The sequence below is a fragment of the Phodopus roborovskii genome, unplaced genomic scaffold (genome assembly GCF_943737965.1).
Source record: "Phodopus roborovskii unplaced genomic scaffold, PHOROB, whole genome shotgun sequence".
NCBI classification, from domain to species: Eukaryota; Metazoa; Chordata; class Mammalia; order Rodentia; family Cricetidae; genus Phodopus; species Phodopus roborovskii.
Window position 1 is genome coordinate 73,919,521 of NW_026126418.1, and position 15,574 is coordinate 73,935,094.

Sequence of the window (15,574 nt, forward strand, 5' to 3'; positions counted from 1 at the left end):
CATGTTCTTCCCAGAGCACAACATTTGAGGGCAGCCAGCACCTTTGTCTGCTCGGAGAACAAGAAGGTCCAGGGCCTCAAGGACGTGGATCTGCTTCACCGGCAGAGTTCTGTCAAACACAGGCACGGATGGAAGGCCATCTGGAAAAGAAGCCTGGTTACTCCACTGCATGACTGTGACACATGCCTGGGACTGACCTGAACCTCTCTAGTCAAGGATGAAATTGCTTCTCCAGCAGGAGTTCAAAAACTGTTCCTTCTGCATGCTCAGTGGCATCTAGAACTCTCTATAGGGGTGGGGGTAGAGATGGGGGTGGGGTGGGATATCAGCAGGGACACAAAAGGAAGATGTTTTCCTTGTTGGTGTTGCCAAAGAAAGAGCAGCATATCTCAATTACAAATTTACAGGGGTTGTAGCAAAGGATTGAATACCAGAGGGGAAAAAGAGCAGCTATTTCTAATGTTATAATAAAAAGTATTGTATCTTGTATTATTTCATGCATTTCTCAAGAAAGTAAGTTTAATACTTCTTTTTACATTTAAAGTGAATACAAACATCCTATCCCTAGCATGCCCTCTGTCTGTATCAAAAGTGATCTGCTTTTATGTTTTTTGTTTGTTTTGTTTCATTTTTCAAGACAAGATTTCTCTGTGTATTCCTGACTGTCTTGGAACTCACTAGTAGACTAGGCTGGCCTCAAAAGATGTGCCTGCCTCTGTCTCTTGAGTGCTGGGATTAAAGGTGTGTGAAACCATTCCTGGCTTGCTTATCTGTTTTTTTTAATGATGTTTTTATTATTTTTAATTATGTGTATGTGTGGGCTGACATGTGGGTGTGTGCATGAGAGCACAAGTGTCCTCAGAGGCTAGAAGCTTAAGATCTCTTAGAGCTGGAGTTACTCACATGGCTTACAGGGACTGAACTCAGGACCTCTGGAAGAGTGGCAAGTGCTCCTAACTTCTGAGCCATCTTTGTGGTCCACTACTCATGCATTCTAAATACTTTTTCAGATAGGAATCTGGAATACCTCTTTTTAGAGACAAAAATGGGAGAAGTATCAGTTAAATTGCCTAAAACTCAATAATATGGAGCAAAACCACCCAGCAAGAGTTAAGGTGGACCGTTCACGATATTGTAATTATGAACAGAATTTGACTTTGAGGTTATTCGGAACTTGTAAGTGGTAATGCCATTGCCCCCCAGGGACTCTAGGATATGTCAGCTAAGAAAATTGTTATGGGTACTCTGCTGCAGAAGGTCCAGGCTGAGAGCACCATGGATGATGTGGCCATCTCAGGCAGAAGTGGTGAGCTTCATGTACATTACTCTTCAAGGCTTTGCTATGGGCCTGCGTTGGTCTGTTTCTTTATAATTTAGGTGCAAGGGGGTATAGGGCTCAGGCCTTTTGCAGAGGCATAAATAGGGCTGGGAGCTGATCCCTTGCTGGATGCTTCCCCAGCAGGGCAGGGCCTTTGTTATCAGGATACCACCTCAGTGGAGAAGGGTTCCAGCTCCAGCAGGCCTGGAAGGCTCTGGATCTTTCTGTAACATGTCTCATGAGATAACAGCCTAACCCTGACTCTCTTAGTCATGCAGGGATTGAGTCTAGTCCCCCTTTAGTGGGAATGTATGACAGCCCATCAGCCATGGTCCTTCCTTCACTATGGATACCAGGGGCTCTGTAATGCTCCTTGTTCAGGACGTGGACTGATTATTTCAGTACTGTCACATCTGGGTGAATAACTAGAGTTATCTTATGGGTCCACAGAAGCATCAGGAGTGGCAAGTCACTTCACTAAGGACATACTTGATGCCAGACCCTGATGCTTCCTATAGTCTTGAATTTAGGTGCCTCATTTCCCCAACAGGCTGGCACTTGTAATGTTCCTATTTAACCAAAGAGGAACTTGATGCTTGGAAGTGTTTAGAAAACGTGTTCAGGGTTACTCCTTAAACATGTGGATCCAAAAGAGATGGAGCACCTCTTTGTACACTGGAGACAGAGGTGCACTGTGTACTGCCAAGCCCTGGATTAGGATGCATTCCCCATCCGCTCCTCAGTTAGCTGAAGGGTTTGTATGCAGACAGAAAGGAGAAAAGGCAAGGACAGGAGAAACTGACACAATTATGGCTGCTTGATTGGTTATTTCTTTTTGTAATCCTGGTATGAAGATAAAGTCTTTCAGAGAGAGCTTTTCTATTACCAGAACACCTATTTACTCAGTGACCCAGTCCCTTAAAGCAGATTTGCTGCATGAACAGGGCAGAGGGTCCTGGGATTTCAAAAACATTGACCTTGACAGAAGCAGAATCTCTAGGGTGTGGTGAAAGGGACAGATGGACTCATGGAAACAGTCTGTACTATGATTATGTGCAGAGCAGATGGCAGCCTAAGAAGTAATGGAATGGTGGGTGGGTGGCACAGAGCAAGATGCAAAGACAGCTAGCTCAGGGCTTGTGGCCTGCAAAGGCCAAGACTGGGCATCAATGACAGTCAGGACAGGGGAGGAATGGCCACCCCTCCAAGGCTGGAGACTCACAGCAGCCTTTATACCAATGTCACCATTATACTTGGGGTGCAGAGGAGCAGTTTCAGAAAATACTTGATAATATTGGTTTGGATCTTAACTTTTTTTTTTAAACAATTCATATTTGTTTTGGGTCTTGTTTTGAGGTTATATCCAGTTTTGATCTCTAGTTTTATCCAGTTATATCCAGTTTCTTTGATCTCAAAGAAAACCAGTGCAAAATTCTCAGACCTACTTACTAGAATTATGGTTTTAGAAATTGCTGTCAAGGTCAAACCAGAAATTCTGGTTGAGTTTACTGTGTTTAAGTGGAACATGGCTGGCATCGCGTCTGGCTCTAGTTCCAGCCCCCTGAACAGCCATGTGATTTTACACAGGCTATGCACTACTTCAGGCATCCGTTTCTGCATCTATAAAATCAGCTAAAGCCTGTTTTGAATTTTGGAAATAAAAAGAAACTTTTGGCAAAAATCTAAGGATTCTGTGAGCTTTTAGCCAACTACTGGGAACATGGTAGAGGTAACAGCTGCCTCAGTACAGGAAGTCAGGGGTCCTGCCATCCCCTTCCTGCAGCTCCAGCCCTCATGCCCAGTGTGCCTCATACTTGTCACTATTATAAACAATTCCTCAGTCTTTCTTTCGAGGCCAGAGGCTCAGAGAAGATAGATTTTTCTTTTTGGAGACGGGGAATGGGGGACCCAGGCCCTACCATCCAGGCACGTGTTGTATTACTATTTTCTTCAAATTGCAATGAGTTTCTCAAATTAAGGATTTAAATTCTGAACTGGTGAATTTCAAATTATCTACATTTTATTGGCTTAGTCATAGATATAATTAGGTTATGGGAAACATGATGGATTTTAAGTTATCTACATTTTATTGAATTAGTTATAGGTACAATTAGGTTATAGGACTTATATGGAAAAATCACAGGTAAGGTCAGTTTGCTCTCCTGCCACCCACAGAAAGCACCTGGCATAGGGCCTGGAATGGAGCAGGGACCTAGTGAGTGTGCTAGACAGAGATTGGAGACACCAAGCCACTCTCAATGAAGGATGGGCCTCTGGAGCTAAGGCCTCTTGAGTGTGTGCAGCTCCCTTAGAAGTCCTGAAACTTGACACCTGTGCTTAGCTCCTCTGCTACTCTTTTCCTAAAGATTCCTTCTAGAATAATCTAAAGGCACTTGCTGCTATCCAGAGTCTACATCCCATCAGCACCATGGCTGAGGGTGTGGCCTGTGGTGGCTGCTCTGTGTGACTGCCTTCCCAGGCAGGCTGGCCTAGCTTGCTGTCAGAATGTGCCATTTAATACTGAGTTGCAATCTGTCTTTCTGCCAAAATCTTCCTGCTTCTATATCCATGAATACAATTTATCTAAGATTCATATAATTTGTTTTAGGCATCAAGCTTTTTCCCCAGTCAGGATTTTTTAAAAGAGGCTTCAAGAGAGCACATGTCCCTAAGAGAATGCTGTAAAGTAGTATGTCTGTTTTCATTTAAGATAAATATTGGTACCACGATGAGTGCTTGCTGAAGAAGAATCTTTCAGAAGGTGGCTTAAAGTCCAGGAACTAATTGGAAATTGAAGAAAGGGATGAACTTTCTAGCATGCTGAGCTCAAAATATACCCCTTTGGAGCGCCTGTCTGAATCAAGGGGTTAATCTGATTAGAAAACCAAACCTGGCTAACTCCCCTTGGGACCAGGCATTTATGGTCTAAAGGAGCTGACTGGCAGTCACCCACTTTAGAAGTACAAGTCACACAAAAAAAGACATTTGCAGGAGTGCTACTCACTAACCATCCACTAGCAAGACGCCGGCATCAGTGGAGACCAGCAAGGCCTGGCCCCAGGGATCTGCACACACGGCTTCGTGAGGGAAATTACTGCAGAAACACTGGGGCTCCCAAGGCTGTGAGACGACACAAGCATTGGAGAGTAAGTGTACCACAAAGATCGCCCTGTGTCAGAGTGCGACGCCTGAAACAGTAACACAGATATTCCGTGGGAATGAGTTGTGCCAGACGCTGGGAGCTACCCAGGCCTGGACTCCATTAGCTCTCTTAAGGAGAAAAACCTCCTTTCAAATATGGGTGCCACAGAAAAGCAGTGACTTCCCATGCATCACTGCCTGTTTCCACATGACCATTACATGTTTGGGGCAATAGAAACATTGACAATGTTTTTAAAGCAGCTTTCTTTAACACCTAGAAGTTGGGCAAATTGGTGCCTGCTCTTTTTTTTTTTTTTTTTTTTTTAAAAAAAAGATTGATATTAGTTTAGCCTAAAAGGAAGTCCCACACAGCTATTAAAAAGTTCTGTGTTGCTGATTCAGCAAAATCATTAAACTGTACAAATAAAAGAGATTGATATTGTTTTAATATATAGGTGCTTACTGACCCACTTAAGGCTACAAAATCTTAAATAGCACACATTTTGCAGGAAAATAGCCAAGATTGCTAATGAAATACCTCTAGGTCACTGTGTGGCATGTTCACACAACATGAACACTTTTTCTGGTCCCCATGTGACATGTCGCACTACATGGGACCTTAGATTAATTTCTGATTCAGGGATAAAATTAGCTCTCCCTCACCATGGCCCCTGAGGTGGGTGTGGAGGCGAGGCCAAGAGTTGGTAAGTACTGCATACTAGGATCTTAGTCACACAGTGTTGTGGACAGTTTTGTTTTTGTAGCACTAGGAATCAAACCCAGGGCAAGTGCCTTCCCAGAGAGCTGTATCCCCAGTGCTGAGAACTGCAAACATTTTCAACAGACATTCATTTTCTTTCAGACACCTCCCTTAGCCCCATGATTTGGAAAACTTTGTGGGTTTTGGGGGACAAGTTCAAGGCTTACATCTTCACTTCTATTCTCAACTAGTCCTAAGAGTCTGACATGACCCGACTGGGCAGCAAAAGAACCTGTGTTTGCTCTTGTGATATGTGTGAATGCCCAATAGAGACATGTTCACATTCTCTAAGTTCAAGGAAGGCCAAGGATCTCCTTCAAGAGCATCATCAGGAATGAGCAAAGAGCTTCCCCTTTAGAATACCCACAGCCTCTGATTTGCAAAGATGGGATTGCACTGTCCTGAGGAGGAGGAGGCCTAGAGAATATGGAAACATTTTCTAAGCTGGAAAAAAAGAAAAAACACAGAGGTGGGTCACTAATTGAAATATTTCCCCCAAGAAGAAGAGATCTGGCAATTATGAGTTGGTAATGCATAGCTAGAGGAACTGAAAATGCAGAGGCTATACACACACACACACACACACACACACACACACACACACTTACACACACATACATACACACACACACATACACGCACTCATAATACACTCACACTCATACACACACACACACACACACACACAAATGGAGACAGACTTTGAAACCATCACTTTCAGTAATACCAAGACAGAACAATGGAGTCATTGTATGTGTGCATGTGCATGTGTGTGTGTGTATGTGCATGTGCATGTGTGTATTCGAGCATGAGGGCCTACTTGTGCAGGTACATATGAAGGTCAGAGGCTGACATCATGATGCTTTTTCTCAGTTACTTGTTTACTTGCTCTTTGAGACAGGGTCTCTCACTGAACCGTAAACTCACCAGTTCTGCCAGACTAGTTGCCAGCAAGAGTTCAGAGAGACCCCATTGAGCACTTGGGTTTTAGGCATGAACCACCACATCAGTTTGTCTGTGGATGCGATCTGAACTCAGTTCTTAACTTTCCTCATTAAGAAATCACTCTAGCCTTCAACTGAGTCTTTTAAAAAAATATCATTATTTTGGCTGGGGTACACCTTTAATCTCAGCACTTGGGAGGCGAGGCAGGAGGATCTCAGTGAGTTTGAGGTCAGCCTGGTCTACACAGCAAGTTCCAGGACAGTCAGAACTGTTACATAGAGAAACCCTGTCTCAAAAACCCAAAACCCAAAACCAAAACCAAAAAAATTCAACCCCCCAAAACCTCCAATCCTTCCAAAGTAGTTACTGTATTATTTTTGTGTTATGGGTATTTTGCCTTCCTGTATGTCCATGTACCATGTGCATATAGGGTATTTGGAGGCAAGAAGAGGGCATCCGATCCCCTGGGACTTTTGTGGCAGTTGTTAACCACCATTGTGCACTGGGGATGGAATCCAAGTCCTCTGGATGAATAGCCATCAACTGAGTCTTAGTGACAAAGTGTCCCCTGGCAGGAGGAAACATGCATTAGGGTCTTCACCTGGATGGCCAAGGTTCTCTGGAGCAGAGCCCCAAGGGTGGGCCATGGGGTTTTCTGGTTATATGATCCCAACAATGGAAGCAGGTTTTGCTTGTGCACTGTGAACACATTTTTGTGATCAGACATTTTGTGATCAGATATGTATGTAAGGACTTAAGAATGTCAGGAAGTCTCAGTGCCATTTATAAAGTACTTAGAAGCACTGCAAATTCCTACCATGCCCACAAATGGCAGTCAGACCTTTTGCAACTTTGGGAAGGATGTTTGTCTTAGAAGGTGCTGTGCTTTGTCAGTGTCAATTGCATTAAATAAAAAAAAAAGTGCATTTATTTATGTGTGTGTGTGTATATGTGTGCGTGTATATACAGCACTGTGCCTATGGAGGCCAGAGTATAACTAATCAGTTTTCTCCTTCCACTATGTGGGTCACAGAGATTGAACTCAGGTGGTCAGCAACAGTGGCAAGGGCCTTTGCCACTTGAACCATGTCACTGGCTCTTAATTGCATCAGAACGTTTTGCTTTTATTTCTATGTGTGAGTGTGTGTCTGTAGGCATACATGTGGGTGTTGAGAGAGGTCAGAAGAGGATCCCTTGGAGCTGGAGTTATAGGCAGATATGAGCAGCCTGAACTTAGGTCCTCTACAAGAGCAATAAGTGCTCCTCCAGTCCCTGTCTGTTCTTGATGATCACCTAGCCCACTATGTCCAGCCTCCAAAACTAAAACAGGAAGTAGAGAGGCTACAGGGCTTGCTGTTTGTCTATGTAGCTATACATATCATAATGGCTTCTCACCTACACTCCTCTGAGCAGCAGCCCCTGAGGACTAGTTAGAAGAGCAACTTGATGTTTCCCTTTGTGAAGGTGACACAACACAGAGTTACTTGGGAAAAGAGCCACAATAAGGAATTGTCTACATTGGGTTGGGCTGTGGTCCATCTGTCCGGGACTGTCTTAATTGATGTGGGAAGACTCAGTTCACGGAAGGCAGCACCATTCCCTAGGCAGGCCTTCCTGAACTGTCCCACACTGGGGAAATCAAGCAGAGCACAAGTAGGCAAGCATGGGTGCACTGCCCTCTTTCTGCTCTCCACTGAGGATGTGACAGAAGCTCCTGCCACTGTGGCTCTACAGTGATGACTGACCTAAAACAAGCCCTTTCTCCCCTACAGTGCTTTTGCTAGAATATTTTATTACAGCAACAGATATGAAACTAGGACAGCAACCTTTCAAGCCTATTGGGCTAGAGCAGTGGTTCTCAACCTTCCTGATGCTGTGACCCTTTGCTTTGTTCCTCAAGTTGTGATGACCCTCAACCATAAAATTATTTTCATTGCTACTTCATGACTATAATTTTGTCACTGTTATGAATCATAAATATCTGATACATGAGATATCAATATGTGATCCCAAGGTGTCAAGACCTTGGCTGAGAACCACTGCATTAGAGGCTGCGGTGATCACTGCCCCAGAATTTCACTGTTTATATTGGGTTGATGAATGCCCATGAAGCCTGAGGAGCACTTTGAAACCAGCCTGGCTGACCAGGCCTGGCCCAGTGCTCTGCCCATCTACACACACAAATGAGGAAGGAGGGCCCCAGAAAACAGACACTCTTGCGTCATTATCTGGGCTCCTGAGGATTCTGAAGGGACATCCTCCTGCCACACCTGTTTCCATAACTTCACTGAGTACTAACTAGGACAGTCACAGTTCAAAGAGAAACCATCAATCACTTACCTCTTTCTTACACATCCCTGAAGCTGCCAAGTTTGATGGGGCATCCCCTCTCACAATGGACTTGAGTTTCAGAGCCTAATGGACAGAGATGTCACTTAAGGTTTGGTACCAGGCAGTGAAAGAACAGCAGGGCAAACAACTGAGGCTGGTGAAAAGGCCATGAGTCAGAAGTAATTTGGGGTTAAAGCTGCAGGCTCCTCCACTGACTCATCATTGATAAGGAATTAGGAGGAGATGGTGAAGGCCCAGGGACAGGGTTATGACCCAAACTACACCTGCTGTTTTGGGGCACTTAAACTAGTTCTATCAGTCCTGTGATTTCAAACTAAGAAGGCTGAAAAACAGAGATTACCAGGTCCTTCCTAATCTTGATTGTTCAAGAGTCCCTGAAAGGAAAGATTAGTTTTAAGATTTATTTATTTATTTGTGTGTGCATGTATGTATGTGTGTGTGTATGTATGTATGTGTGTGTGTATGTATGCCATGTATATATATGCATGCCACGGTACAATCATGGAGGTCAGAGGACAACCTGTGGTAGTTATATGGAAAACAGGACTACTTCAGGATTCAGTTCTCCAGGTTGTCAGGCTTGTTGGCAAGTTCCCTCACCTGCTAATTTTGTTGAAGTTACCTTCAACAAAGACTGATACAAAAAAAAAAAATGTGACCCTTGTCTCCAAGCTGCCCTTGGTCACAGGCCACTCCACTGTCTACTTGCCTTGCTGCTTAGATCCCTGCCCCTGGAGAGACCTTACCTGCGGCTGGAGGACCCACCCCTTCCTACTGTGCTGTGGTGTCAGGGCCAAAAAGCCTGGAGCTGAGAAGTGAGTCAGGTCAGGGGATCTGCTCCAAGGCCTGGGGTAAGGAAATGCATGGGAGCCACCAAAGCCTGAGGGCTGCTTCCACGTAACAGGTGGGAGGTGGGGTCTTTTGTGAGTGACTGTACAGTGTGTGCCTCCTCCTACAGGGAGGGGTTAGTGTTCGACTTGACAAAACTCAAAATGCTCTCTCCTCTTCAGAGAATTCTACTAGGCATGTGAGAGGTCTTAGTTCCTCTGCCAGGGATGATCTGGAGAGCAGGAGATGTCCCCTGCAGTAGAACACTATTCTTTTGCAAAGGGAACTGAATCTAAGCAGCTGTCAAAACCCCACTTGTTTTTCCAATACAATCTTGAGGGAAATCATGAGCTTCTGGATGGCTGGTTAGTTGTGTGACAACTTGACTGTAAGGCAGTAAACAGCACTTCTCCATGGCCTCTCTTCAGCTTCTTCCTTGAGTCCCTTTCCTGACTTCCCTCCTGAGGGACCATAAGCTGTAAGAGGAAGTAAACCCTCTCCTCTCCTGGTTGCCTTTGGTCATAGTGTTTACCACAGCAGCAAAATGCACACTATGACTGCAAGAAAAGTATCAGCTGGGCAGTGGTGGCACACACCTTTAGTCCCAGCACTTGGGAGGCAGAGGCAGGTGGATCTCTGTAAGTTCAATGCCAGCCTGGTCAACTAGTGAGTTCCAGGACAGCCAGGGCTACACAGAGAAACCATGTCTTGAAAAAATAAAACAAAAACAAAGTAACACATCCTGAAATCCTAACCAAGGTATCTTGTGGGGGATCTAGTTTGGAGGGACTCACAACCATACTTCTCAGGAGCTGCAGAATCTAACGTACCTGCCCTATCCTAACAAACTCGGCCTGGCGTGCCTCCTCCTTCTTCCGGGCTGACTTGGGTGACTCAGGTAAAACATCACTAAAAGACCGTCGATTGAGCATGTTCTAAAAAAAGAAAAACAAGGGTGAGATTCTCCAGTTTTCTCTCTCTCTTTTTATACACACACACACACACACACACCTGTTTGTTTAAGCAGTTCTATTTCTACCTGCAGAGATAAGGGGACAGTAAGTTCTAGTTCATTCAGATAGCCTGTCTCCCTGGGTGACTGACAGACAGCTCTCATTTACATATCACCAGAAATTAATTACTTTCACTGGAGTTTATGAATGATCAAGTTTTAAGATAATTCTTTTTTTAAAATATTTTTTAAAAATGTATTTATTTATTTATTTTTATGTCTATAAGTGACCTATGAGGCCAGAATGGGAGGGCATCAGATCCCACTATGGATGGTTGTGAGCCACCATGTGGGTGCTGGGAATTGAACTCAGGACCTCTGAAAGGGCAAGCAGCATTCTTAACCTCTGAGCCATCTATCCAGCCCCTTGAGATAATTCTTAACTTGTTCTGTGCTTCCTTGTTAAATAAAGAAATTTAAAATTAAGTTAATTAATTTATTTGTATATATGTGCATGTACGTATACATGCCATTAGATCTGGAAGCAAACTCAGGCTTCAGGCTTGGTGACAAAGTGCTTTACCTGCAGAGCCATTTCACTGGTCCCAGGGAAATGTTTTTTAATAATGATTTTATTCTCTTGGTGACCTCGACTCTAGCTAGAGGCCTCCTAAGAGCATCTTGCTGCTGAGGTGACAAGGGTGGTGTCTCAGCGGTGTAGACAGAGTATCCAGCACAAAGTGGGTTTCCCTCAATGGAGACATGGTTTCAGTGTCTGATTATAAAGCTAGACAGAAAACCCAAGAGAGCACTTGGTCTCTTCCAAAATCAGTGTTTTTGCTAGTTCATCAGCTCTATGTCACTAGCACCAAGGACAGCACCACCAGAAAGCAGCTTTGCTGGGTTCTGATGTTACCTTGCTTAGGCCACAGCTTTGTAAGGATGTATTCTTGCACACAGACACTCAGTGACTCCTTTTTTTTTTTTTTTAATGGAGAATGCTAGCTGTGTGGCCTCAGGGCAGATGAGGCAGCAAGCACCATGGGAACTCAGGGCTTATGGCTAAAACTGTGCTCTCCAGAAGCCCCATGGGAGAAAGGAAACACAAATACCTTATGCAAATCTGGCATCAAATCCTGGTATAAGGAGCGAATCAACATGTCCAGAGTACGCCGGCGTTTCTGGGCAAAGGTTGGGGTTTCCAAAGTGGCTTTCTCACCATTAATTACTAAAACAAATGAAAAAGGGAATTAGTCATTAATAGCTAGTAAAGAATGTTTTCTTTCCAAGCAAAGTCTGCACAGTGAATGCTACTAGTCATTATAACAATAGCATTATTAAGGATATGGAGTGTCTCCCAATATGTCAAGGGTGTGGCTTGGGATCCAATTGGGAGTTATCTTGGATTGTGAAGACTCTGATTCCATCAGTGGTCAACCCACTGGTGGGCCAACACTTTGCCTATGGTGGGTGGTGGAGACATATGGACATGGGAGAAGGATCAGATCACAGGGTGGTGCCTTTGGAGGATGGCTCTTGTCCACTGGCCCTTTCTCTTGCTCTTTCTGCTTTCTGGCTACTACTGGGTGAGCAGACTTCCTCCATCATGCCTTGTTCCCACCATGTTGTGCCTTACTTTAAGCTCTTAGTGACAGAGCCAGATGATGACCTCTAAAAGCATTATCCAAAACATTCTCCTTTCAGTTTTTTTTTTCCCTCCGAGACAGGGTTCCTCTGTGTAGCCCTGGCTGTCCTGGAACTCACTCTGTAGATCAGGCTGGTCTCGAACTCAGAGATCCACCTGCCTCTGCCTCCCAAGTGCTGGGATTACAGGTGTGTACCTCTGCTTGGCCTCCTTTTAGTTCTTTTTCTCAGGTATTTTTCCACAATGATGAAAAATGACTAAATGAACTGGTATTACCATTGATCTAACCTTCCTTTCATGAACGAATGCTTCAAATTTAAATTCAAAAGTATGGATTTATATTACCTGTAGACACATTTATCTTTCCTTTCTTGTTGGACAGTAAGTGCTCGGAGCAGAGAGCAGATCTAATCTTAAAGACCTCTGTAGCCAAAAAATAACCTATCCATCCTTCCCCCACTCCTCCCCCTGGGGTGTCATTCAATAGTAACACATACACATATATGTAGTGTGTGTGCGCACATGCACATATATGGGCATGTGTGCGTGCATGTGCACGCATTTGCTGCAGCTTGTTGAAAAGAAAAAGCTGCTTTAGCACAGGATTCGGGTTCTTAGCCTAAAGGATGTTTCTTCTGGAAAAAAGCTAAGCATTTCATGGACCACAGATGTTACAGTCTGACAAGGTAGAGTGTGCAGTTACACAACAGAGCTCAAAACAGCAGTCCAAGAGGTTAAGAGTCTGAGGTCATGAGCCCAGTCTGTGACTGGATGTGGAGTCTTAGGCAATTCTATCTTTCTTTCTGGGACTTCAGTTTCTAGCCTACCCTATACAAACAGACATGGCCTCATTTTTATAGAGGCTGTTGTCTTAAGTAATAATACATAACCCAGTTCAGTGCTAGGCACACTGAACTGGGGTAAGTATTCACTCTTAGTTTTCCCATGCAGGGTGCCAATAGGAAGGTCTGTTCATGGACTGAAAAACAGAACTTGTTGGGGGAAAGGCAGCTGGGGCCAAGCTGGTCTTGTGTATTACATGGCATCTCTTAGGAGTTTCTGAAGTGCCCATGCCAAATGTTTTCTTTTTATTTCTTGAGGGTTTTCCCAATTAGTACCTTAGAAAATTACACATTTTAATTAATTAATTAATTGTTTTCCAAACCTTCCCTTCCTGCCCCCCCTCCACTCCTTTCTCTTCAGAAAAGGGAGGCCTCCCTTGTATATTAGCCAGTCATGGTATATCAAGTTGCAGTAAGAGTAGGCACCTCCTCTCCTATTAAGGCTGCATGAGGCACCCTGGGAAGAGGAAAGTGTCCCAAAAGTAGGTAACAGAGTCAGAGACAGCCCGTACTCCTTCTGTTAGGAGTCCCACAGGAAGACCAAGCTACACAACTGTAACATGTGCAGAGGGCTTAGGTCAGTCCTATGCAAGCTCCCTGGTGGTTGACTTAGTCTCTGTGAGCCTCTATCAGCCCAGGTTAATTGATTCTGTGGGTTTTCTTGTGGTGTCCTTGGCCCCTTCGGTTTCCTTCCTCCCCCTCTTCCACAGGATTCCCAGAGGTCCATCTGATGTTTGGCTGTGGGTCTCTGCATCTGTTTCTATCAGTTGCTAGGTGAAGAATTCATAGACCTATGGACATCTGATTTTTGATAAAGTAGCCAGAACTATACAATGGAAAAAAAAAGCATCTCCAATAAATGGTGCTGGCATAACTTGATGTTGTCATGTAGAAGATACATTTCTATCACCCTGCATGAAACTCAAGTCCAAGCAGGATCAAAGACATCGACATAAAACCTGATAGAAGGAAAAAGTGGGGAAGAGCCTTGAACACACTGGCACAGGACACAGCTTCCTGAATATAACACCAGCTGCAAAGGCACGAAGATCAACAACTAATAAATGGGACCTCATGAAACTGAAAAGATTCTGTAATGCAAAGGATACTGTCAAAAGGACGAAATGGCAGCCTACAGAATGGGAAAAGGTTTTCATCAACCCCACATCTGATAGAAGGCTGATTTCTAAAATATATGAAGAACTCAAGAAACTAGACAAAATAAATAATCCAATTGAAACATTTGGTACAGATCTAAACAGAGAATTCTCAACAGAAGAATTTCAAACAGCCTAGTGCAAACATTTCTTTTGCTCTCTTCCTCCCTTCCTCCCACCTACCTTCCCTCCCTCCCTCCTTCTCTCCTTCCCTTTCTCCCTCCCTCTCTCCCGTCCCTCCTTCCTTTCTTTCAAACAGAGTTTCTCTACATTTCCCTTACTGTCATGGAACTCACTTAGTAGACCAGGCTGGTCTGGAACTCACAGAGATCTGTCTGCCTCTACCTTGCTTGGCCTGAAAACTACATTTTAAATAACTCATTTTGACAGAAGGAAAAGATTTGAGTTTTTATTGAACCATTTAGAGCTATCTTGGATTTTCTGACCTGGCTGGTTTCCTCCATTCTGCTGAATTTGCTTTGGAGCTCAAACAGCCTTTTAGTCTCAGGCTTCTATTATTGTGCTGTTAGCTGTGTAGCCAGGTTGGTTCTACCGGCACATGTGCCTCTGTAACCTGGGCTCCTCGCACCCATGTTTCTTCTCAACCATGTAGCCCCGGCTGACTTCAAACTCAAGAAATCCATCTGCTTCTGCCTTCAGCTTACTAGGAATAAAAGCACTGCTACTACATCCAGCCCAACCCAGCTATATTAAAGCTTTGCCATCAGATCAACTGAACCTTAATTCCATTTCTTCCTTAGTTGTCAAAGGCGCTGATGGGCCTAATTTTGCCATTCCATTTTAATGTATGGATTCCACTCACAAGCATGTCCCCAGTGTTGTTCTTTAGATAATCTGAGGTTAAATTAAAGCACTACAGGCTCTGGGACCCCTGCTGTGCATCCTATAGAACACTTATCTACTGTGTGCCTGGCTCCTTCCTTCCTGTTAGCTGCTAGCTGCAACAACTGTTCTGTTTTTCCGCTTCCTATTTGACACTGGGCTTGAACCACATGAAGCTTCCAAAGTCTGGGTGTTTTGAAAATGTAGCCTATCTGGCAACACTGTGACCATGTCACTGGAAAGTGCCACTTGGCCCGGAGCTTGGCGCACACTCTCTGGCCCACCACATCTCCCAGTGCTCCTCATTGCCATCTATTCAGACTGCTTCTCTCACTGTTCCTTGCCTCTCTACACTCAAATATGTGACCCTTGTCCCAGCCCCTGAGCTGGCCTACGGACATGGAAGGCACAAAATCGTCACCTCTGCCAAGTGGTCTATAGCCTGCTGCTTCTAATGTTGGGGCAGAGCATTTCCCCAAGATTCTGCTGTGGACCAAAACTGGGAGCTAACAGTGTGGATGGTGGGTACCCAGCTATATGCCCTTAATGTCTCCACCAGGAGAAGGTTGTGAAGCATGTGGAGGCCTCTGGAAGGGGCTGCTGGGGTTTTGGAGGGAAGAGCACTCTCAGCCAGCTTGGCTGAGTGGGACATATTTGGTGACTGGAGTTAAGTGACATTCATCCCCTCAAATGCCACTGACATGGTTGATGAGGCATGGGAATCTTGTGTAGTTATTGATGGCCTTCATGGGCACAGCACCTGCATGCATGTAATGTACATAAACATTTGC

The 15,574-nt window shown here is 44.4% G+C and overlaps 1 protein-coding gene across 4 annotated transcripts in view; it reads right to left on the bottom strand.

Annotated features, from left to right (window-relative positions):
• Garnl3 (GTPase activating Rap/RanGAP domain like 3) overlaps nucleotides 1–15,574 on the bottom strand; it is a 151,371-nt gene that overhangs the window by 21,618 nt on the left and 114,179 nt on the right. For all 4 annotated transcript variants that reach the window (XM_051185222.1, XM_051185223.1, XM_051185224.1 and 1 more), the window contains 5 exons: nucleotides 11,409–11,524; nucleotides 10,175–10,279; nucleotides 8,505–8,579; nucleotides 4,327–4,438; nucleotides 42–140 (listed from right to left, as the gene is read on the bottom strand). In XM_051185222.1, the coding sequence (XP_051041179.1) occupies nucleotides 42–140; nucleotides 4,327–4,438; nucleotides 8,505–8,579; nucleotides 10,175–10,279; nucleotides 11,409–11,524 (507 nt within the window). The remainder of the gene's footprint in view (nucleotides 1–41; nucleotides 141–4,326; nucleotides 4,439–8,504; nucleotides 8,580–10,174; nucleotides 10,280–11,408; nucleotides 11,525–15,574) is intronic.